General features: G+C 51.7%; 1 protein-coding gene across 1 annotated transcript; it reads left to right on the plus strand.

Annotated features, from left to right (window-relative positions):
• On the plus strand, positions 8,380 to 9,720 carry ADRA2B (adrenoceptor alpha 2B). Its single transcript, NM_001037148.1, has one exon. It carries the CDS (start codon positions 8,380 to 8,382, stop codon positions 9,718 to 9,720), a length of 1,341 nt encoding a protein of 446 aa, NP_001032225.1.

A 23,377-nucleotide genomic window follows, 5' to 3' on the forward strand; every position in this document is an offset into this window, starting at 1 on the left:
TGTTTGTGTTTCCTCTATCTTCTTTAACATGTGTAATGTATCATAATAGCAGTTTTAACATGGAGGCTAATTTTTTTTTTTTTTTTTTTGGTCTTTTTGTCTTTTGTTGTTGTTGTTGTTGTTGCTATTTCTTGGGCCGCTCTCGCGGCATATGGAGGTTCCCAGGCCAGGGGTCGAATTGGAGCTGTAGCCACTGGCCTACGCCAGAGCCACAGCAACGCAGGATCCGAACCGCGTCTGCAACCCACACCACAGCTCATGGCAACGCCGGATCGTTAACCCACTGAGCAAGGGCAGGGACCGAACCCGCAACCTCATGGTTCCTAGTTGGATTCGTTAACCACTGCGCCACGACGGGAACACCCTTTGGAGGCTAATTTAATGCCAGGTTACAGTTCTTTCTCTGTCCCATTGATTGACTAATCTGGTCATCTTTCATGTTTTTCTTCTTTTTATACTTGGTCATTTTTGATAGTGTGCTACAATACTGTGAAATTTATATTGTTGGCTGTTCGATTTTCTAATTTTTGTTTACATACTCTTGGGGCATTTGGGGGAGTGTAGGAAATGTCTTGGGATAATTTCAGTACTTTCAGTGCTTACTTGTAATTTAAGTAAATAAACTAGATTCAATGTTTACTTGCTTAAGGTCTCTAGCATTCTTTAGTTTAGGAATAACTTGGTCACACTAGTAGAACAATAATACTCTTTTTGATAACAAAGTATCTAATACTTCTTGTATTAGAAGGTCTTTTCACAAGACTTCACTGTGAATTTTTGTTTGTTTGTTTTTTGGCTAGACTCAGGGCATATGGAATTTCCCTGGCTCAGGATTGAATCTGAGTTGAAAGTGGGACCTATGCCACAGTTGCAGCAATGCCAGATCCTTAACCCCCTACGCCAAGCCAGGAATTGAACCAGTGCTGCCACAGACACAACGCTGGGTTCTTCAGCTGTTGTGCCATGGCAGGAACTCCACTTGGCTCTGAAATTCTAATTGTTTGGGCTTCTTGGAACTCCAGACATTGCCTTCATAGTTATTGAGACCAGCAGGTTGTGATTGGGTGTCTTCTTCCTGAACCATAACTTAGAAATTCTATTTCTTTCCCTTCTTTCAGAGATCTTTGTGTTCCAGTGCCAATGTTTAGTGTGTAATGCCTAAAGGTCATTATTTCATTGATTGTGTAGTATTTCCAGTTGTTTTAGATATTACATTATTCCTCTTACACTGTCATGGCTATGATTGGAAGTTCCTATGCATTGTCTTCTGTACTTGGAGAATCCATGTTATGTATCCTTATGATTCTGGAGTTTAAGGAGATCAGTTTTTTGCGATATTTGGAAAAAATGTTTTTATAGTTTGTCCTCCAAAGGAAAGGTCAATGAGCAGCATCACTATGCTACTCCTATAACTATTCCTTCAAATTCATATGCATTAAAGCCAATTAGCTGATCCAAGTCCTAAATTATTTCCTATTTACAGGATATTGTTTTTCAAAACCAGAGGTAATCGTCAAGTTGGAGCAAGGAAAAGATCCATTGTTTTTTGAGGAAGAGTTTTAAGCAAGAGCCATGCAGGTGAGTTTATTACTGTAGACAGGTCTGTAGGAGAAATTAGATCTAAAGTGGTCAGTTAGAGGTAGATGCCATGAAATAGTTTTAACACTCTCCTTTTTTTTTTTTTTCTTTGTCTTTTTGCCTTTTTCTTGGACCACTCCCAGGGCATATGGAGGTTCTCAGGCTAGGGGTCTAATTGGAGCTGTAGCCACTGGCCAATGCCACAGCAACGCAGGATCTGAGCCGCGTCTGCAACCTACACCACAGGTCACGGCAATGCCAGATCTTTAACCCACTGAGCAAGGCCAGAGATCGAACCTACAACCTCATGGTTCCTAGTCAGACTCGTTAACCACTGCGCCACGATGGGAACTCCTAACACTCTCCTTTTTGAAGACATATCTTTTTTTTTTTTTTTTTTTTTGTCCTTTTAGGGCCGCACCAGTGGCATATGGAGGTTCCCAGGCTAGGGGTCTAATTGGAGCTATAGCCGACAGCCTACATCATAGCCACAGCAACGCCAGATCCGAGCCATGTCTGTGACCTACACCACAGCAATGCTGGATCATTAACCTACTGAACGAGGCCAGGGATTGAACCCACAACCTCACGGTTCCTAGTCGGATTCATTTCCACTGCTCCAAAATGGGAACTCCAAGGACTTATATCTTGAAGTTTAGAAAGTGTAGTCCTGGAGTTCCCATCGTGGCGCAGTGGTTAACGAATCCGACTAGGAACCATGAGGTTGCGGGTTTGGTCCCTGCCCTTGCTCAGTGGGGTTGACGATCCAGCGTTGCCATGAGCTGTGGTGTAGGTTGCAGACGCGGCTCGGATCCCAAGTTGCTGTGGCTCTGGCGTAGGCCAGTGGCTACAGCTCCGATTTGCCCCCTAGCCTGGGAACTCCATATGCTGCAGGAGTGGCCCAAAGATATAGCAAAAAGACAGAAAAATAAAAATAAAAAAATAACATGTTTTAATGATGAGTTGATCAAGTTTCCAAAAATTACATGATATTTTGTTTGATATTATGCTAAACCTTGAATTTAACTTAGAAAAATTGAATCTACCTAGACTAAGATCAGTGAATCCTGAGAGATTTTTGAATGTTTATTTAATTTACAATTTTGCATTTCTTTTTTTTTTTCTTAGGGCCACACCTGTGACATTATGGAGGTTCCCAGGCTAGGGGTTGAATCGGAGCTGTAGCAACTGGCCCATACCACAGCCACAGTCACAGCAATGTGGGATCCGAGCCGCATCAGCCACCTATACCACAGCTTATGGCAACTCCGGATCCTTAACCTACTGAGCAAGGCCAGGGATCGAACCTGTGTCCTCATAGATACTACTCAGATTTGTTTCCGCTGAGCCACAACAAGAACTCCTACAATTTTGTATTTCTAATTTTCAAAATTAATTTTAGGTATGTCCTTGATACAGTCTTAATAGCATTTTATTTCAATAAGTTGACATCAACCCATTCAGATCAATGGGCAGTTACTTCTGTATTGCTCTGTGTTTGTATGTGTGTGTAAAATGTTACAGAAACTTTTCAATAATAGGTCTGTTTTCCTTGCTTTTTACAGTAAGTATGTTTTTCTCCTAGAAATATAGTTAGGGTTTATTTTGGCTTAAGCAGTGACCTAATGCAATTACTTAATCATGTACTTATTTGGAAAGTATCTGCTAATCACCCAATGTGTAATCAGTTACGAAATTAAAATGCTCACTTTCTCTTTCTTCCCATATTTTAACATTCAACTTTAGTTTCTTTCATAATTTCTCTTGGCTTTTAGCTTTTGAATATCAAATATGTCTGGTACTTCATTTGTCAGCACTAAATTATGTATTTGAGTTCCTTCCTTTTCAAGATGGGAAAAACATTAGGATTACAGTTCATTGCTATTGTTAGATCTTCTTCCTCCACACATGGATATATTTTTTCTTGATGACCAAATGCCAAAGGCCTCTAAAAGAGATTTGTAAAACAGTACAGAAATAAGAGCAAATAATTATTATAAATTTTGAGTGATATGACCTGTAATGATGCAGAAACTTGTGTTTAAGGAAGACCTGGGAGTTCCATCATGGCTCAGTGGAAACGAATCTGCCTAGGATCTGTGAGGACTCAGGTTTGATCCCTGGCCTTGCTCAGTGGGTTAAGGATCTGGTATTACTGTGAGCTGCATTGTAGGTCACAGACAACACTCAGATTTGGAGTTACTGTGGCTGTAGTGTAGGCCGGCAGCTGCAGCTCTGATTTGACCCTTAGCCTGGGAACTTCCATATGCCATGGGTGCGGCCCTAAGAAGACCGGGGGAAAAAAAAGAAAGTAAAAAAAAAAGAAAGACCTGATGTTTCTTTGATCCAGACTGTTTCTTGAGACAGATGATAGTTGCATATGTTGTTACTCTGGTATTTGTTATCATGGGCGAAAGAGTTGTATGCATATATATATGTTAAGTTTAATACTTTTATAACCATGAAGAAACAAATCAAATACTGGGAGATAATATTTATTGCAAATATGCCTCAGAAAGGATTTGGGTTTCTGCAACAGATAAAGAATTCAGATCTAAGTATCTTCTTAGTATGGCTTCCCATGACTTTCCTATTTAAAATGTCACCCATGTCTCAAACAGTCTATATCTTTCTTCTGTTTTATTTTTCTCCCAAGCAATTATCACCTAATATACTATTGGCGTATTGTCAGGTATTTTCTTTTTTGTCCATTTCCACTGGAATATAAGGTCTCCGAGAGCAGGTATTTAAAATATTAACTGATTCAATACCTGAGGCTCAAATGTAAGTTAAGTATCAAACTATTAAAATTGTGAATTAAAAAGCTACAAGCCATAAACAGGCATTTCTCCACAAAGGGAATTGATGGCATATATGAAAAAAATTCTTTATATAGGAAGTACATATTGGGTCCCATCACAGTGTAGTATGATGTTATAGGCCCCCAATTTTCAAACATGAAGAAGTCTTTTGATACCAAGAGTTATGAGGCAGTGGTATTAATTAGTACAGCTGTTTGGGAAAGCAGCATAACGTTTTCTTTAAAGTTATTGAATACGCCTATTTCCCATAACTCAGCAGTTTCACTCCCAGGTTTACCCTCTAGCGTTTTTTATACATTTTTACTGGGAGACAAAAATAAGACTCTCTTCATACAACATTTTAAAAAACCCCAAATTTTGGAAAGAACCTGGATACTTATTTAAAAGTGAACTTAAAATTAAATTCCAATGTAGCAACAGAATGGAACATTTATTATACAGTTGTAGGGCAACCATGGCCCGTGAAAATGATGCATATGAAATCAAGCAGCAAAAATTTACAGGTAGAAAAAGTTCATATGAATAATCACCCCAAAATGGTATTTCATATTTTATTCCTGCCTCATGTCATATGTCATATATAATTAATATTGTATAGTTACATTGGATTGACAGTAGTCAGGTAGGAGAGAGGTATTTCCTTATTTGTTGAGGCACCAGTCAAATTTATTTGGGGTCTGGAGTTCCCATCATGGCTCAGCAGTTAGCAAGCCTGGCTAGCATCCATGAGGACACGGGTTTGATCCCTGGCCTTGTCCAGTGCGTTAAGGACCCGGCGTTGCCATGAGCTGTGGTGTAGGTCACAGATGTGGCTCAGATTCTGCATTGCTGTGGCTCTGAAGTAGGCCAGCGGCTACAGCTTCAATTTGACCCCTAGTCTGGGAACCTCCATATGGCATGGGTGTAACCCTAAAAAGACAAAGAGGAGTTACCGCTGTGGCTCAGTGGTTAACAAATCCGAGTAGGAACCATGAGGTTGCGGGTTCGATACCTGGCCTTGCTCAGTGGGTTGGGGATCCAGCATTGCCATGAGCTGTGGTGTAGGTTGCAGACATGACTCTGACCCTTCCTTGCTTTGGCTCTGGCGTAGGCCGGCGGCTACAGCTCCGATTGGACCCCTAGCCTGGGAACCTCCATATGCTGTGGGTGAGGCCCTAAAAAGAAAAAAAGAAGAAAGAAGAAGACAGAGATCAAAAACAAAAAAAATTTCCTTGCGTTCTGAATCATCAGGAACATTGTCATTGAATCTGAGCCATTGTAACCAAGATTGGTCTGGGTAACAGTGAAGCATACTAAATTTTTAAGAACTGCTCATTAATTTTATATCACAAAGGGGTGCAAAAATATTCACAGTATTAGAATTCTGTTTTAGAATAAGGAGCAGAAATCTTCATGAAATATATATATACTCTAAAATGTTTACACTTGAAAGGCAAAACCATCATTTTAGGGATGAGTACAAAACTTTGGACATGCCATCAGTTTTAAGATGCATCATGATTTAAGTGGTAGTAACTTGCTTAAAATTGTGTGTGCCTCATTGTACCTGTGTTCCTTCCAGGTATTCATTGTGAAAAATAGTGGTGTAGGCAGTAGTCACTGCGAGTGTAAATTACTGGCAAGAAACCCTAAGAAAGTATTTTTTCTTGGCCAGGTTTAGAGAATAGCATTGCATCAAAAAATATCTTGATGACTGACTAGTCCTTAAGTTGGTATGTAGGGTTACTCAGAGAAAGGATCTGGATTCAAGAGAATTGTTGAAAATGAAAAATATTGTTGTTAAAGAACCACTGACAGGTGGTTCCTTAACAACATCTGGCCGGGCTAAGACTACAGTATGATGTGGATTTGTAGAATGGTAGCTGGAATAATCTAATGTGTCTGAAGTTGGGGAAAGGTTTTTTAAAATGACACCACTGTGGTATTTTAGAGCAGTGTGTTCAGTGACAACTTAGGTTTTAGCATAGAGCTGGCATTTAACATATAAGGTGAAAATAGCCTAGGTAAGAGTAGTCAAACAAGTGATAGAAACTTTTTTGAGACAGGCATATAACATATTTAGAAATAGATCTTAAGAAAGACCTTAAAACATGATATTAAAGGATCTCAGTTAATAGAAACTGTATGTTCAGAAGTAGCTGGAGTACTTGTGTATAGACTAGTCCTGGTTAAGGCTGATTTCGACAGAATGAGTAATCATAATGAAAAGAGACTTATGACTTGATATTCGAGAGAAGTTTATTGTAACAACCTTGATAGAACAAGGTATCAGAGCCCAAAGAAGTGAATTCATTCCAGGTGAAAATATGATTTTTCCACTTACCACTCTTACACTTCTACATTAGGGTGGGGTGTGTGTTTAGCTGGAAATTTCTTCTTACCCCAACTGCTCCTTCCGTGGCTACCCAGGGATGTGCAGCGTCTATGGGGGTGGGGCTAGTCTGCAGGACTGGAGCGGGGGGTGAGGAGTGGGGTTTGTGGGGTGGTCATCACACAGGCAAAGGGAAGCTCCTCCCTGCGAAGCTGCCCCTGAGACCTAACATTTTTCTTGAGCTATGTCAAAAAGACCTCGCCCTTGACTAGGTCTCCTTGCTCTGCCCCCGGGGACATCCTCCTCCTATTGGGCACCAGGACGGAGCTGGCAAGCGCTCCTCTTCCCACTTCAGTTGTCGCTGAGACCTGAGTCCACGGCAGTTTTTTTCCTTACCTCTTTGCCCTTAATGGAGGAAACTGAGGCAGCTGCAGGAGAAACAGGAAGGCTGAATCGTCAGTCCCAGGCTCTGAGCACTCGCTTGCCCCACTGGGCTGGGGAGCCTTCTCCGTGCCCCCAGAACGCAGCGAGGATGCGTGTCTCCGGGTGGGAGGCTGGTCGTGGACGAGCTCGGCACGCGGGCGGCGGCAGGGGGCGCTCGCCAGCTGGCTACGCGCGCTTCCTCCGGCTCTGGAGGCCCGACGGTGTCCAGTCCCGGTGGGCAAGCATTTGGGGAAGGGGTTCTGAGCAGTCTCGCCGCTCACCCCACGCCCTCCGCTCAGCTTCTTTCCTCTTGGGCGCCAGTAAGAGGGTGTGGTTTAGGATGCTCTGGCGCCCGGACACACCCACCCGCTCTCTTCTCCGGGCTCTTGGACCATCGGAGGCGAATTCTGCTAGCGCCCACCTCCCTAGACCCTGGTCGTGGGCCTAGCCCCGCAACCCACAAGAGAGACATCCCGCCTCTGTGCCGCTGCGTCCCAGCTCCCTGCGTGCACCGACCCTTCCACTTCTGCCAGCATCCTTCCCCGGGTCCCATAGATCCGGACGCTGGGCCCCTCCGACCTGCTGCAACGCGGAGGGCTGGAGGAAGGGGGGGCAGGGGTGCCAGAGCGGAGGCTGGGTACCCGGAGAGGCTGCGGCCCGCCGGTCCTCCCCCTTCCCCCAGCGAGGCACACCTTCCAACCACCCTGGGTCCGACCACCCGCCCCGCCTCCCTTCCCTCCTCCTGCTCCCGCCTCCAGTCTCCTCCCTCTTCCAGCCGCGCTCGCTCTCCTCCCCACTCTCCTGCCACGGCGGGCTGCCTGCCGGCGCGGCTCCGGGCTACAGCCAGCCGAGCAGAGCGGGCCGCTTCCTCCGAGAACCGGCGGCGTGCCCCTGCCCAGGCGGCTGGGCCCCGCGCCCCAGCGTGCGTCCAACAGCATCCCAGCGGCAGGGCGCAACTTTCCCCGGTTATAGGCGGGGCGGGCACGGCAGCGGGACAACTTGGTAAACTTCGGGGCAGACGGCAGGGACGCCGGGCGCAGGTACAAGAGGAGGTAGGAGGGCGGTGGCCGGCCCTGGGCGTCCCCCGACCTCCCAGCCCCTTTCGGCTGGGCCATGGGGCTCCAGCACCTTCAGGGCAGCCAGGGCGACAACCCCCTCGTCTAGCCGACCTGAGTGGAACAGTGCCGTCGCTGGCTGTGCACGCGCTGGGCGAGCAGCGCCCCCTCTGGCCCGTCCGGCCCGGCCATGGACCACCAGGAGCCCTACTCCGTGCAGGCCACTGCGGCCATCGCTGCGGTCATCACCTTCCTCATCCTGTTCACTATCTTCGGCAACTCCCTGGTCATCTTGGCTGTGCTGACAAGCCGCTCGCTGCGCGCGCCGCAAAACCTGTTCCTAGTGTCGCTGGCCGCAGCCGACATCCTGGTGGCCACACTCATCATCCCTTTTTCGCTGGCCAATGAGCTGCTGGGCTACTGGTACTTTCGACGCACCTGGTGTGAAGTGTACCTGGCGCTGGACGTGCTTTTCTGCACCTCCTCCATCGTGCACCTGTGTGCCATCAGCCTGGACCGCTACTGGGCAGTGAGCCGCGCGTTGGAGTACAACTCCAAGCGCACCCCGCGGCGCATCAAGTGCATCATCCTCACCGTGTGGCTCATCGCAGCTGTCATCTCGCTGCCGCCTCTTATCTACAAGGGCGACCCGGGTCCCCAGCCCCGGGGGCGCCCTCAATGCAAGCTCAATCAAGAGGCCTGGTACATCCTGGCCTCCAGCATTGGCTCTTTCTTTGCACCCTGCCTTATCATGATCCTTGTTTACCTGCGCATCTACTTGATCGCTAAGCGCAGCCACCGCAGAGGCCCTAGGGCTAAGGGGGGCCCTGGGAAGGGGGAGTCTAAGCAGCCCCGCCCAGTCCCTGGGGAAGTTTCAGCCTCAGCCAAGTTGCCAACCTTGGTCTCTCAACTGGCCACTGCTGGAGAGACCAATGGGTGCTCTCAGCACACTGGGGAGAAGGATGAAGGGGAGACCTCTGAAGACACTGGGACCCCCGCTTTGCCACCCAGCTGGCCTGCCCTTCCCAGCTCGGGCCAGGGTCAGAAGGAAGGTGTTTGTGGAACATCACCAGAGGAGGAGGCTGAAGAGGAGGAGGAGGAGGAGTGTGAGCCTCAGACTTTGCCAGCCTCTCCTGCCTCGGCTTGCAGTCCACCCCTGCAGCAGCCACAGGGTTCCCGGGTGCTGGCAACCCTACGGGGCCAGGTGCTCCTGGGCAGGGGCATGGGCACTTCGAGTGGGCAGTGGTGGCGTCGGCGGGCGCAGCTGACCCGGGAGAAGCGGTTCACGTTCGTGCTGGCTGTGGTCATTGGCGTGTTTGTGCTCTGCTGGTTCCCCTTCTTCTTCAGCTATAGCCTGGGTGCCATCTGCCCTCAGCACTGCAAGGTGCCCCATGGCCTATTCCAGTTCTTCTTCTGGATCGGCTACTGCAACAGCTCGCTGAACCCTGTCATCTACACCATCTTCAACCAGGACTTTCGTCGTGCCTTCCGAAGGATCCTGTGCCGCCAGTGGACCCAGACAGCCTGGTGAGCCCGCCTGCCCACTGTCCATGTGGTGTTGGTGTCAGGTGGTGCCAAGGCTGCCCAGCTTCTCGCCCTGTTTTACGTGGCCACCTCCCTGGGGCTTTCTGGTCCCTTCCCTGGTCCTACAGACTTCATCCTGGAGCCCCCTGGGAGGGGCAGGGATAGGGGTCTGCTCACAGGCATCTATTTGAAGCCCCCCCTCTTGCTGGCTTGGCTGTGGGAGGCTAAATTCTCCACCCCCTGCCTGAGCACAGGCACATGAATAAGGTTTGGACTTTCCTGAATGTGGCCGAGGTCAGGCTCCCTCCCAGCATCCCAGACTCCTGCAAGCCAAAGCCCTCTGTTTTTCTGGTCAGTCATGCTTGTGGTGTTTTGTTCCTTTCTCATCTTTCCCTGGAAAGGAGCAAAAAGCCAGCCTTCCACTTTTCCCAGAAGGGCCTGCTGCTGAGGAAAAGGCAGACAATGACGGCTGGCATCCATGTTGGGTCCTCTGGTCCCCATCAAGCACCGGCTAGGGGTTCGTGGGCTGGCACTGCCTCTGAGCCCTTCTTCGCCTTTCCCCTGCTTTTGGATTTATAACTCCTTTAAAAGTCAGAACCACATATCATTCTCCTCACCCAGTGCCCCTCTGGGAGGTGGGTGGGTGTGTGGACACCTCTGTGTGCCAGTCTGGAGGCCCCGGGCTCTGCCTCGACGGGAGAGCCTTGATCACTAGCATATTCCCCCCCCCTGCAAAAACCGAGCCGACAATAGCTTGCCGCCTACTTGCTGCAGGGAGATGAAAGCCTTGGCAGAAAGCTTTGAGCTCTGTGGGGGGAACGCTCTAGAGAACCAAAAAATGTGATGATTCGATGATATAAAGATCCCTTTTTTCTGTGTTTACCACCGTCTGTCTTCCTGTCGACTTTTGTTCTGTGCCTGGGGTGTGAATTCCTACCCCATACTGGAAGTGGGGAGTGGCAGACAGAACCAGGATTTCAGTTAAAGGATTTTTGGAGAACGTGTTTTTATGCCTCAGAGGTTTGAGTTATCATGCTACGTGACAACTTCTCAACATTTCACCTGCGACACCAAGAGGGTTCTTGGCTTGGGCCCCCTTGATGGGGGAGAAGTCTTTTGTCATCAAGCAGGCAAATTGTTTCCCCCAAATAGGTAAAAATACCCAGCCCCTAGGTGCGGTCTGAGATGTGAGTCTAGGCAGGGTGCTGGGGCTGGAGCAGGTGAGCAGGGGGCCCATGGATTCCTGGGGGAGCCTCCCGTTGGAGTGCCCAGGGCAGGGCTCCAAGCCCTAAATGGGTCCCTATGATGCATCACCTATCCCACCCCCGCTGGATGCTATCTGACCACCTCAGACCCCGCCTCCCTGCTCCAACCCACTGATGGGGCTCCAGGAGCCTCTCCCTCCAGGTCCTCTCCCCTCACCCAGAACTGGTAGCCAGAACAACTGGGAGCACGTGGAGGATGTTTCCCCATCTTCCCCACGGCAGTGCCTGGCTTTAGCATTAAGCCAGTGAGCATCTTCTTTGGGGGGCGGGACTGAGCAGCAAGGCACTGGTGGCACTCTGATGGGCCTGGCTAGATTTGGAGTGGGGGCTGGAGGAGTTTTCCAGTGATGGAGAGAATGGAGGGGACCTCTTGGGATGAGAGGCTGTCCAGTTCATTCCTTGGTCCCTGTGTGGGGCCAGGGCATTCATTGCCTTGGGGCAGCACTGGAGAGGCTGGGCTGGGGGAGGGGCTGACTTGTGACATCTGCTGACTGGTCTTGTGTGTACCCCAAGAGACCCCTGCTCCTGTTGCCTGTGGCTCCCTTGTTGTGATATGCAGGTGTTTTATTTTTTAAAAAGTCTGAGCTATTTTATCAATAAAGGATATTTTGTAATAAGCAAGCTGTGTCCTTGTTGCCCCAGGTTTGCCAGGAGTAGTTATTCTTCAGCGACTTGTATAGCAGGCTCTGGGCTTGGGTGCCTTCCCAGAGCCAGCTGTCCTTTCCTGACTGGCATCCATGAGGATGCGGGTTTGATTCCTGGCCTCACTCAGTGGGTTAAGGATCTGGCATTGCCATGAGCTGTGTAGGTTGCAGACACAGCTGGGATCTGGTGTGGCTGTGGCATAGGCCTGCAGCTGCAGCTCCGATTCAACCTCTAGCCTGGGAACTTGCCTGAGAACTGGATATATGCCTCCAGTGTGGTGGTAAAAAGAAAAAAAAAAAAAAGTCTGTGGGGGTGAGAGTCATCTGGGGGAGAGCCTGAAACTGACTGCCTCGGAAGGGAAGGAAGGGAGGACTTCCCAGAGGAGGTGGCCTTTGGGCAGGGTCTTGGGGGAAGAGCAGGAGTTCACCAACATGGACAATAGGAAGGTGTTTGGGGCCAAAGAATAGCGCAGGTGAAGGATGGTGTGTGTAGTGAGCGCATGATGGTTTAAGAGCCAGCCTGAAGCTCACCCTGCTGGGCAGTCAGGTGCAGCAGCTGGGGGGGCAAGCAGAGGGGGTCTGCACCACCCCCAGGGAATGGGGGAACAAATGAGGGAGGGAGGGATGGTTACTCTGAAGGAGGGTTGTTTTTTTTTTGTCTTTTTGTCTTTTGTTGTTGTTGCTATATCTTGGGCCGCTCCCGCGGCATATGGAGGTTCCCAGGCTAGGGGTTGAATCGGAGCTGTAGCCACCGGCCTACGCCAGAGCCACAGCAACGCGGGATCCGAGCCGCGTCTGCAACCTACACCACAGCTAACGGCAACGCCGGATCGTTAACCCACTGAGCAAGGGCAGAGACCGAACCCGCAACCTCATGGTTCCTAGTCGGATTCGTTAACCACTGCGCCACGACGGGAACTCCTGAAGGAGGTTTTAAGCCTCTGCCTTCAGGGAGGGAGAGGCAGGAGAGCAGAAGGGAGCTACTTTGCGTCAGGCCTGCCTGCACTGATATTCAGAGCTGGAAGGCCTGAGGATGATTTCTGTCCATCTCCTCATTTCCCAGGTGAAGCATCTGAGCCCCCAGAGGTGCCCTGTGAGTTGGGTAGCAGCCGAGTCCACCAGGCTTCCTGCCATGTCAGAGGAGTTCATCTCTTGGGCCCGAACCAGGTTGGCTAGGAGGCCAGGCTGGTGGCAGGGGGTGGGGGCAGGGCCGATGCCAGTGCCAGGCCCTGGGCAGGGATGAGGCCTGGGAGGGGAGGGCCCAGATCTGGTCCCCACTGTGACCAAGCATTCGCACTTAAGTGGGGCCACCGCTTCTGCCGGGGACAACGACCCAGAGACGCCAATACATCCACCATCACTGGTGGACTTGGGGACGTGGGGCTTCACTGAGGATTTAACAAGGAAGCCATGCTCTGCATTGAGGAGCTCCAGCGCCAGCCGCCAGCCAGTGCACCCACCACTAAGGCCCCAATTTACTGAGGCCGGTGCTCTTCTGGTGCTTTGTCTGATCACCTAGCTTAATGCTTATGCTCATCCTATAAGGTGAGTGTCAGCCCATTTTATTCCAGGGAAACTGAGGCTTAGAAAAGTGAAACAGGAGTTCCCATCATGGCTCAGCAGAAACAAATCCGACTAGTATCCTTGAGGTTATGGATTCAATGCCTGGCCCTGCTCAGTGGGTTAAGGATCTGGCCTTGCCGTGAGCTGTGGTATAGGTCACAGACTTGGCTTGGATCTGGCATTGGCATAGCTGTGGGGTAGGCTGGTAGCTACAGCTCCAATTTGACCCCTAGTCTAGGAACTTCCATAAGCTGCGGGTGCGGCCCTAAAAAGACAAAAAAAAAAAAAAAAGGTAAAACAGCTTGCTTGAGTTCATCCTGGCCCAAGCTCCTTCTACTGGCCCACCCTGTCCCTGGTGGCTCCTCTGCCCAGTCTCTGGAAATGAGAGCAGGAAATTACCCCCTGCTAGAGTTGGACTGTTGGCAGTCCATTTTGAATATATTATGTTGTTTAATCTTCATAAGTTTGCTGAATGTGGCCATTTCATAGAAGAAGAAACTGAGGCTCAAAGTCACCTAGCTGACACAGGGGGGTTAAGGGATTCTGAAACTGGCTGGATTCAGTTGGCAGCAGTGCTGTGATCGACTGCTCAGGTCTGTCACTGCTAGGGCATGAGTAAGTCATGGTGTGTGTGTCACAGGTCTTTCCATTCCTGATGGTCCAGCCCAATCCCTGAATTTTCTTAAAGAGGAGACTGAGGCCCAGACAGAGATGGCTCCCCATAGCCACATAGTGGGAGAGCCAGGTCTAGAACCCAGGTTGTCCTACCTGGTGCCCACCATCTCACAGCTTCATAGTGAAGGGCTTGCCTCCAGGCTCAAGGAATAACAGGTTCCCATCAGGACACATCTGCTGACAGCCCACTGCAGCCTGTGCTAGGCTCCTCCCCATTTTGCCACCTTATACAGTTCTTAGAAGAAGCAACAGAGGTATGGAGTCCCAAGGTAATAGGTGGTACAGCTGGCGCTGGGTCCCAGGACCCCTGGCCTTCTCTTCCTCTCATACCCTAATCCTGCTGTTCTATGTGAGTAGCACCTACTTTTGATTTCATCCTGAGCCCATCTGAGGGTTAGTGGGTCCATGAGCAGGGCTCAGAGCAGCAGAGATACGGGGGTGGAGGCGGAGCCCTCCTCCTCCCAGGAGTAATCCTGGCAAATATCCCAGAGATGGCGGCGGGGGATCAGAGGCAAGCAGGTGAGCTGTCTCAGTTGGGCACTTCTACCTTGTGGAGGTCCCTATCTTAAACTGTCCCTGCCCGAAGGGAGGCACCAGTAGAGAAGGCAGAGAAGAAATTGGGTGGGAGGTGGGGGGCCTAAGAAGACCCCTTCCTGCAACCATACCCACTCTGTGGGAGTCGGAGTCCTTAGAATGCAGAGGATACCCTTGAAACAGAGTTTAGACTCAGCCCCTGCCTCAGGCCAGCTGCTGAGAAATTTGGGGCTCTGTGAATTCCTGATTGTTGCAAGGGGCACGCCTGACCCACTTGCCCAGAAGGTGGATGACCTGCCAGCTAGACTAAAGGTGGAGGGGGCTTGAGGGTGTGTCAGGCCTTTGCTCTCCCCTCCACCGCAAGTTCTCCACCATGTGTATTTTGGTGAGGGGAGGCTGGGAAGGGGTGTGAGACCTCACCAGCTACCACCTGCAAATGAGGTTAGTGCTGGCTAGGAATGTGGCACCTGCGCAGCTGGGGTTGACACTGGGCAACCTTTTGTATCCCAATGCAGGCCGGAAGTTCTTTTTTTTTTTTTTTTTTTTTGGCTGCCCTGTGGCATATGGGGCCAGGGATCAGATCTGAGCCCTAGTTGGAGACCTAAGCTGCAGCTGCCACAACGCTGGATCCTGCTATGTTAGACCAGGGATCAAACTTGCATCCCAGAGCTCCCAAGATGCCTCTGATGCCATTGCACCACAGCAGGAACCCTGGAGTTCTGCTCAGAGGGCCTGTTGGCTGTGGGTGGCAGGACTGGGGTGGGACTCCCATGCCAGCGAGGAGGTGGTGGGGAGGCCAGCTCACAAGCCGCTTCTGCCATCTATCTAGCTGCCCCTGGGTGGGACTGGTCCCTCTTGGGGCCTGAGTGTCCCTGCCGGGCCACAAAGTTTCACCTCAGTGCGGAGACAGACCATGTCTGGAGCGACCCATCAGTTTAGGGCCCTTCCGGCCTGGCAGTGTTGAGAGGAATAACGAACGCTCTGAGTCACCAGGGCTGGGTCTGACATGCGTCTTCTGAGATTGGCGATTGTTGTCCCATTTGACAGATGAGGAAACTGAGGCTGAGAGAGGTTGATGGGTTTGTTTGAGGTCATGCAGAGCCAAGACACAAACCCACCCCATCTAATCTCAACTGTGGCACTAACAGCCTCAGCACCTGCCTCCTCATGACAGAGGAGAAGGTCCTGGGGCCCCCAGCCCACCAAAGCCCCTGCCCTGTGAGAGCTGGATGATCGCACCTGCAGAGACCCCCCCACACACACACCGGCTTTGGGGGCAGACTCCCTTCCGGCTGGAGTCTCCATTAGAGGAGCCTGGGCAGGGGTGGGAAGTCCTACGCATCCAGGGAGGTGGGAGCACTCAGCTAAAATTAGATTCTGGGATCCTTCGAGCTCCCGCATCCGTCCTTTCTTCCGTCCGGCAGCGGCAGCGAGCGGTGGGGAAGGCTGTTGTCAGAAGGCCAGGTCTGAAAGGAGCCTGGATGTCAGCTCGCGCCCTCCCTAGGGCTCTCTGGCTCTGAGCTTCTCACACCCTCGCCTGGCCCTTGGCCAAAGGCCCCTGCCCTTGACTTGGCCTTGTGACCATCTATTGATAGCAGTGATTTCAAAGGGAGCGTCGCCCCCCCCCCATACCACTCTCTACCCCTGGGGTTCTACCCAGATCCTTCCTCTCTTCCTTCCCTCCTCCCCTTTCCGGGTCTCCACCTCCCCTCTGCCTCCTGCTGACCCTCCAACCTCTGCCTCTCCTTTAGGGACAGTCCTGGCTCTTCATGGGCCTGCAGGCTCCGTGGACTATTGTGATTACAAGGGGATGGGAACACACTGGGGACCAAAAAAGAGCCTCCCTCCCTGGCAAGTCCAGGCTATTTCTGGCCCCCGCTGTGCCCTTTGGGTCCCTGGATCCCTGGCACACAGCGGGGGGTTACTGGGCCCCCTCCCAGGGTGCCAAGGTCCTGACCTCTGATTTCCCTGGAGAGCGGGTGCCCCTTATGGACTGCGGGAGGGCGGGGGCATGCCTCTCCCATCTCAGAGCAGCCAGGGCTCAGATGGAATGACACTACCTCCATCTGGATGGGGACCTGGGAGCCTGGGTGTCCCACCCCAGCCCAGCTGCAGCTGTGAGGGAGGGAGCATGAGAGGCTGCCTGAGCTTGCTGCTTGGAGCTCCTGGACACTGGGGTAGGTGAGGCTTAAACCCGGGCCTCCCATCCATCAGTGCAGGCCCTGCTAGGCCCCAGGGTAACCTTTGTCAGGTGCCACTTGGACGCAGCTGTCCCAGCAGCAAATCCAGGCATGCTGTGGCCTCCCCACTACCTACCAGAGTTTGGTGGGCACAGGGCTGGTAGTTGTTTGATGCATTTCCTCAGCTGTTTCAGAAGCACTGGCCAGGGTCCAGAGGCTTGGGTCATGGTCCTGGCAAGGCTGCTTAGTTGCTGTGTGATGTTGGGCAAATCCCTTCACCTCTCTGAGCTCCAGATTCCTCTTGATCAGGTGGAGTCTGACCACAGCATGGTTTAAACAATGTCCCGGCTGTTCCCCAGGTCTGGGCAGGGACTGAGTCAGTGGTCTCCTGCGCCCACCTCACCCCTGTCTTTTTCTGCTTGTCTGTTCAGAAAGCAGCTCCCCCACCCTGTCCACCAGGCTTCATCCTCTGCCGGCACTTATGGCCTCCACCCCTTCCCACCCGAGGCTCAAGGCATGCCCCTCTCCCTGGCCTGGCCATGACACCTGTGACCCAGGGAAATCTAGGTGGTGCCATGAACGTCAGAAGGGCCAGCTTCTTTTTTTTTATTATTTATTTTTTTTAAGGGCCGCATCTGCAGCATTTGGAGGTTCCCAGCCTAGGGGTCAAATCAGAGCTTCAGTCGCCAGCCTACACCACAGCCACAGCAATGCCAGATCCCAGCTGGGTCTGTGACCTACACCACAGCTCTTAGCAACACTGGACCCTTAACCTATTGAGTGAGGCCAGGGATTGAACCCACATCATCATGGATACTAGTCAGGTTTGTTTCAGCTGAATCACAGTAGGAACTCCAGAAGGGCCATTTTGAAAGATATTCACCCAAGGCACGCTGGGGGCTTGTGGGCGAAGGGAGTGGGCGAGTGCCTGGGGATGGCAGCAGTGAGCCTGTGCTGGACACTGTGTCTAAAGTAAGGCTGTGTTGGGAGTTCCTATCGTGGAACAGTAGAAACGAATCTGACTAGGAACCATGAGGTTGTGGGTTTGATCCCTGGCCTCACTCAGTGGGTTAAGGATCCGGCATTGCCATGAGCTAGGGTGTAGGTCACAGACATGGCTTGGATCTGGCATTGCCATGGCTGTTGTGTAGCCTGGAAGCTGAAGCTCTGATTTAGCCCCTAGTCTGGGAACCTCCATATGCCTCAGGTGCAGCCCTGAAAAGCAAATAAATAAATAAAGTAGGTTTGTGTCTAAAGTAAGGGAGTTCCTATCATGGCTCAGAGGGTTAAGAACCTGGCTAGTCTCCGTCAGGATGCAGGTTTGACCCCTGACCTCACTCAGTAGGTTAAGGATCAGGTGTTGCTATGTCTGTGGTGTAGGCCAGTAGGTGCAGCTCTGACTTGACCCCTAGCCTGGGAACTTCCATGGGCCACAGGTGTGGCCCTAAAAAGCAAAAATAAAAATAAGTAAATAAACAAAGTAAGACTGGAAGGGGACTTGAGCTGAGTAGGGGATGGGTGAGGTCTTCCAGGAGGGGCAGGCAGGGGATGGGGGCTCCTGGGGAACACATGCTTCCATGGGTTCATGTCCGAGAATGACACAAGGAGACAATAGAGTTCCTGAAAGTAACTCCTGCTGCAGCCCCCTGTGCCCATCAGCCTCTCCATCAAGGGCAAGGACTCTTCTGCTTGATGCCTGTTTCTTGCCTAACAGCACAGCATGGTGTAGAGCAGGGCACAGAGACATTTGTTGAGCAAGTGTGTTTTCCCAGTGATCTGGGACAGCCTTGGGGCTTAGCTGCCCAAGGCTGGGAACCCTGCACTCTGGGAGTGCATCTCTGATTTGGTGTTTAACTCTGCTGTTTTGTTTTGTTTTGTTTCCCATAGTTTCCTAGAGAAATTCTGTTGGAAGATTCTATCCTGGCCTTGGCTGGGCTACAGGCAGGAGAACTGTCCCGTGGAGCTGGGAAAGCACCAGGTCATCCTAGGAGGCAGCAGCAGGGACCTGTCCCGGGCTGGGGAAGAGGAAACAGGGCTGGACAGAGAGGGTGGCTGGCAGGGGGAGGGTCTGGTTGGGTCATCTTAGTGGCAACATGAAAACAGTACTGGGGAGTTCCCGTCGTGGCGCAGTGGTTAACGAATCCGACTAGGAACCATGAGGTTGCGGGTTCGGTCCCTGCCCTTGCTCAGCGGGTTAACGATCCGGCGTTGCCGTGAGCGGTGGTGTAGGTTACAGACGCGGCTCGGATCCCGCGTTGCTGTGGCTCTGGCATAGGCCAGTGGCTACAGCTCCTATTCAACCCCTAGCCTGGGAACCTCCATATGCCACGGAAGCGGCCCAAGAAATAGCAACAACAACAACAACAACAACAACAACAACAACAAAAGACAAAAAGACAAAAAAAAAACCAAAAAAAAAAAAACAGTACTGGATTTGCAATCAAACCTTGCTCCATCACCGACTGGCTGTGTGGCCTCAAAGTGCAAATGTCCTTGTGCCTCCATTTTCTCATGTTTGTTTATTTATTATTATTATTACTGTTATTATTATTATAGCCACACCTGTGGCATATGGAAGTTCCTGGGCCAGGGATTGAATCCACAGTACCAGGCTGGGGATTGAACCTACACTTCCGCAGCGACCTGGGCCACTGCAGTCGGATTCTTAACCCACTGTGCCACAGCAGGAACTCCTTTGCACGTTTAAAATAGAATAAATGTTAACAACCTTAAGATCGGAGATGTGTATTGAGAGGGAGACGATGATCCATCAACTGTCCTAGCGGAGTGTAGGAGGGCAGAGTGTGTACCACGGATGACAGAGCTGTTATGATTACTCCTCTGGAAGCCCAAGTCCTCTCCAAGGTGAGCTGGCAGAAACACCTGTCCCCCAGGTGACCCTGCCTCACTGCTCAGTGGCCTGATGGAAGGGAGGTGAGCTCTGTCCTGGAAGATGGCCTTATCCTGCATGTGGAATCTTCTCTACCAGCCTTCCCTCGCCCTGTGCTTCCATGGGCTCCAAAGCTTTTCCCACTGAGATGCTTTCTCCAGGGAGGGGAATATTTTCAGGCAGATGCCTACACCCTTCATACAGTTCCTGTGACAGACATCAGCAGCCGAGCCCAGAACTCTCTCCACAAGCTGCAACAAGGCTGCAGGGAGTGCCAGGAAGCCATTGTCAAATGATTGTAGCTAGTGCACAAGAGGAAACCTCTTTGCCCCTCATGTCTAGGGAGAACCTTGGCCTTGTTCTCCATGAGCAAGTGGAATAGGGCTACCCAGCCTGATGTGAGGGGAGCCACTGGAGATGATAAAAGGCATCCTCTCTGGAGACTTCTAGGATTTCTGCACTGCTGCTGTAGTAGGGGGCACCCAGAGATCAAAAGGCAGATCCCTGGAGGACCCCAGAGATTCTGAGAAAACTGCATGTGGAAGCATAGCTTCCAGCAGAAGGAAGGTCTGGGGGCAGGCTGCTGGGGGTGAAGTTAGACAGCGTGGTGGAGATTGGGTGAGAGTGTGGGCTTCCTGGGCCAGCGTGCTTTGACCTGGGTCAGAGATGGGCAGGAGGAGTGAGAAAGAGATGCTCTTGGAGGTCTTACTGTCTCCAGAGTGTGTCACGCAAGGCAAAGATGGTTCAAGAGTCACCCAGTCCCCACAGCAGGATGGCCTATTCTGCTGCTTGTGAGTCTGATGAACTGGTTTGAGCAGACCAGGCTTCCTGTGTTCCAGGAGTGGAATTGGAGCCCCACTTCCCTTTACATGTATGGTGCTCCATAGCAAGGGGGCAATCAGGCAGCCCCCACCCATCAGTGTGCCTCATTGCAGGCTACACCTTCCCCAGTCCCTCCCCAACAGCACTTATCTCCCTTCCCTGCAGTAAGTTTTCTCCTGGGCACTTATCTGCAGCTAGCACACTGGACATTTCACCTATCCAGCTGCTCCTTGTCTTTGTTCCCTACTGGACTGAAGGTTCCTCCTCGAGAGCTGGGATATTTATCTGTCTTTTTCACTGCATATCCCAGGACTGCCAGTGCCTGGCAAATAGTGAAAATGGAAGGGCTGGCCGGCCAGCTTCCCAGCATCAGTCTCCAGGGTGCTAAAATGTCCCAGGAGACAGAGTGACATGAAGAAAGCCACAGTTATTTGAACTCCTCTCGGGGAGGGAGGAATAACGAGCAGCTGTGGGCTGTTGGCTGAGCTGCCTTTTGGGAGCTGGGCTGGCAGGTCCCCCTCAGCACAGTTTTGGTTTGGCAGAGTGGAGTGTGCAAGTTTGGGGCTGAAGGGAATTGCTGGGACTGTGGAGGTGGGCAGAGGCTGCCCCTGGTGACACACACTGCCCCCCACTCCCATCATGGCTGCAGTCTTGAGATGGACAGCTAGTCCAGGATAGGAAATCTGGAGGGCCCTGTGCTGAGCCTGGGTGAACACCTGGGTCCCCTCCTACCCTGCTCATGTAGTGCCCTGATCTCTGTGCTGGGCTTGGAGAGCCATAGAGAGAACCGACACCATCCTGCTCTCAGGGAGCCAGGAGGGTCTAGTGGGCAGGGAAAGACCTCCAGCCCAAGCTTACAGAGCACTGAGGGATATCATGCAGCAGGGCTGGGCCTGGGTGGGGGCAGGAAGCCCAGAGGAGGCCTGCTGGAGGCCACCCTCCCGAAGATGGCTGGAGGCTAGTGTCTCAGGCAGGAAGGGGGGCAAAGGGAGGGAGCAGGAGGACCCTTCTCTCCAGGCTGTGGCTTGGGTGTGCACTCCCTCACGTTCTGAGGTGTCTTCTGGCCCCAGGCTTCCCCCCTAGGGGCAGGGGACAGGGAGGGGTGAAGCCCAGGGCCAGCAGCCCTGTTCCAGATGCAGCGGACTAAAAATAAGTAGAGATGTCAGGGTCTCCAGGCTGCAGGAAGTGGGGAAGAGTGATGATGTGGGGGTGGGGCAGGGGTGGAGGGAGGAGACAAAGGGGCGGAGACACACTCACAGCTGGAGGCCGCCCTTGAGCTGGTTTGTTTATTTTCTGCTCTCTGTGCAGAAGCCTCTCAGGCTGCTGCTCCTCGGGTCTGGGGAGGGGCACTGGTCTCTGTGGACTTGTGGGGGTCCCCGCACTTGTGGTTACATGCCCAGCACCCCTTTTCCTATAAGCTCCTTTGATTCCCCATCAGTGGAGAGCAGGAGATGGGAACTGTGCAGGTGAAGGAGAAAGGACTTGTGGTTGCTGAGGAGGAGGGAGCGGGATGGATTGGGAGCTTGGGGTTAATAGATGCAGATTATTGCCTTTGGAATGGGTAAGCAATGAGATTCTGCTGTGTAGCACTGGGAACTATGTCTAGTCACTTATGATGGAGCATGATAATGTGAGGAAAAAGAATGCGTACATGTATGTGTAACTGGGTCACCATGCTGTGCAGTAGAAAAAAAATTGTATTGGGGGGTTCCCGTCGTGGCGCAGTGGTTAACGAATCCGACTAGGAACCATGAGGTTGCGGGTTCGATCCCTGCCCTTGCTCAGTGGGTTAACGATCCAGCATTGCTGTGAGCTGTGGTGTAGATCACAGACGTGGCTCAGATCCCACGTTGCTGTGGCTCTGGCGTAGGCTGGCGGCTACGGCTCCAATTAGACCCCTAGCCTGGAAACCTCCACGTGCCGCAGGAGCAGCCCAAGAAATGGCAAAAAGACAAAAAAAAAAAAAATTAATGAATTAATTTAAAAAATTTTTAAAAATTGTGTTGGGTAAATAATTTTTTTTTGTCTTTTTCTAGGGCCACACCCATGACATATGGAGGTTCCCAGGCTAGGGGTCCAATCAGAACTGTAGCCACGGGCCTTCACCACAGCCACAGCAATGCCAGATCCAAGCTGCATCTGTGACCTACACCACAGCTCATGGCAACACCGGATCCTTAACCCACTCAGCAAGGCCAGGGATCGAACCCACAACCTCGTGGTTCCTAGTTGGATTCGTTAACCACTGAGCCACAGCAGGTACTCCAGGGTAAATAACAATTTAAAAAGAAAGAAAAGGAAGGAAGGAAGGAAGGAAGGAAGGAAAAAAGAAGGAAGGAAGGAAAAAAAGAAGAAAGAAAGAAAGAAAGAAAGAGAGAGAGAGGGAAAGAGAGAAAGAAAGAAAGAAAAGAAAGAAAGAAAGGGACCCAATTAGAAAGGAGGGAGAGCCTGAGCCTGGGCCGTCAGATCACATCTCTTCCCTCTGTCTTGCAGGTGCAGAAACTGGCCCAGGAGGTGTGAGGACCTGTCACTTAGCTGGGATGCCTGGAGCCACAATCAGAGCCCAGGTCTCCCAAACTCAGGTCATGCTCCCTGTGGGTGGTGGGGCAGCTCAGCTATGGCACCACCACTAGCTATGTGCCCTTGGAAGAAGGGGGAAGGGCACGCAATGGGGAAGGGCTGGTCTGCAGTCCTGGTACCAGGTGGGTGCAGGTGGAGGTGTGAGAGCAGGTTGGCAACAACTGCCCCACAAATTAGGGTTCACGTGACACCCACCTCAGCCCCCCTGCCAGCCTTCCAGGCCACTCAAGGACTTGGCTTGTCAGTGACCTCTATCCCCCTCTGCCTGCATTGTGGGGGTTAGTAGTGGCTTTGTGGGGTAACCTGGTGAGACTGAAGCCCTCTGTCCCTTGGCTCAGGGGCAAGGCCAGTGCAGACCCCACCTCTCATCTGGAGCACAGCTCATCAGGGTGATAAGGACGCAGCCCCTCATGTCCTGACTCTGGGCAGCCCTGCCTGGGGCGGGGCTCAGAAGATGCAGCCCCCTCTCACTCTGCCCAGGCTTCCCTGCCCCCCTTGGTGTACCAGCTCC

This window comes from Sus scrofa, chromosome 3, assembly GCF_000003025.6.
Source record: "Sus scrofa isolate TJ Tabasco breed Duroc chromosome 3, Sscrofa11.1, whole genome shotgun sequence".
NCBI lineage: Eukaryota > Metazoa > Chordata > Mammalia > Artiodactyla > Suidae > Sus > Sus scrofa.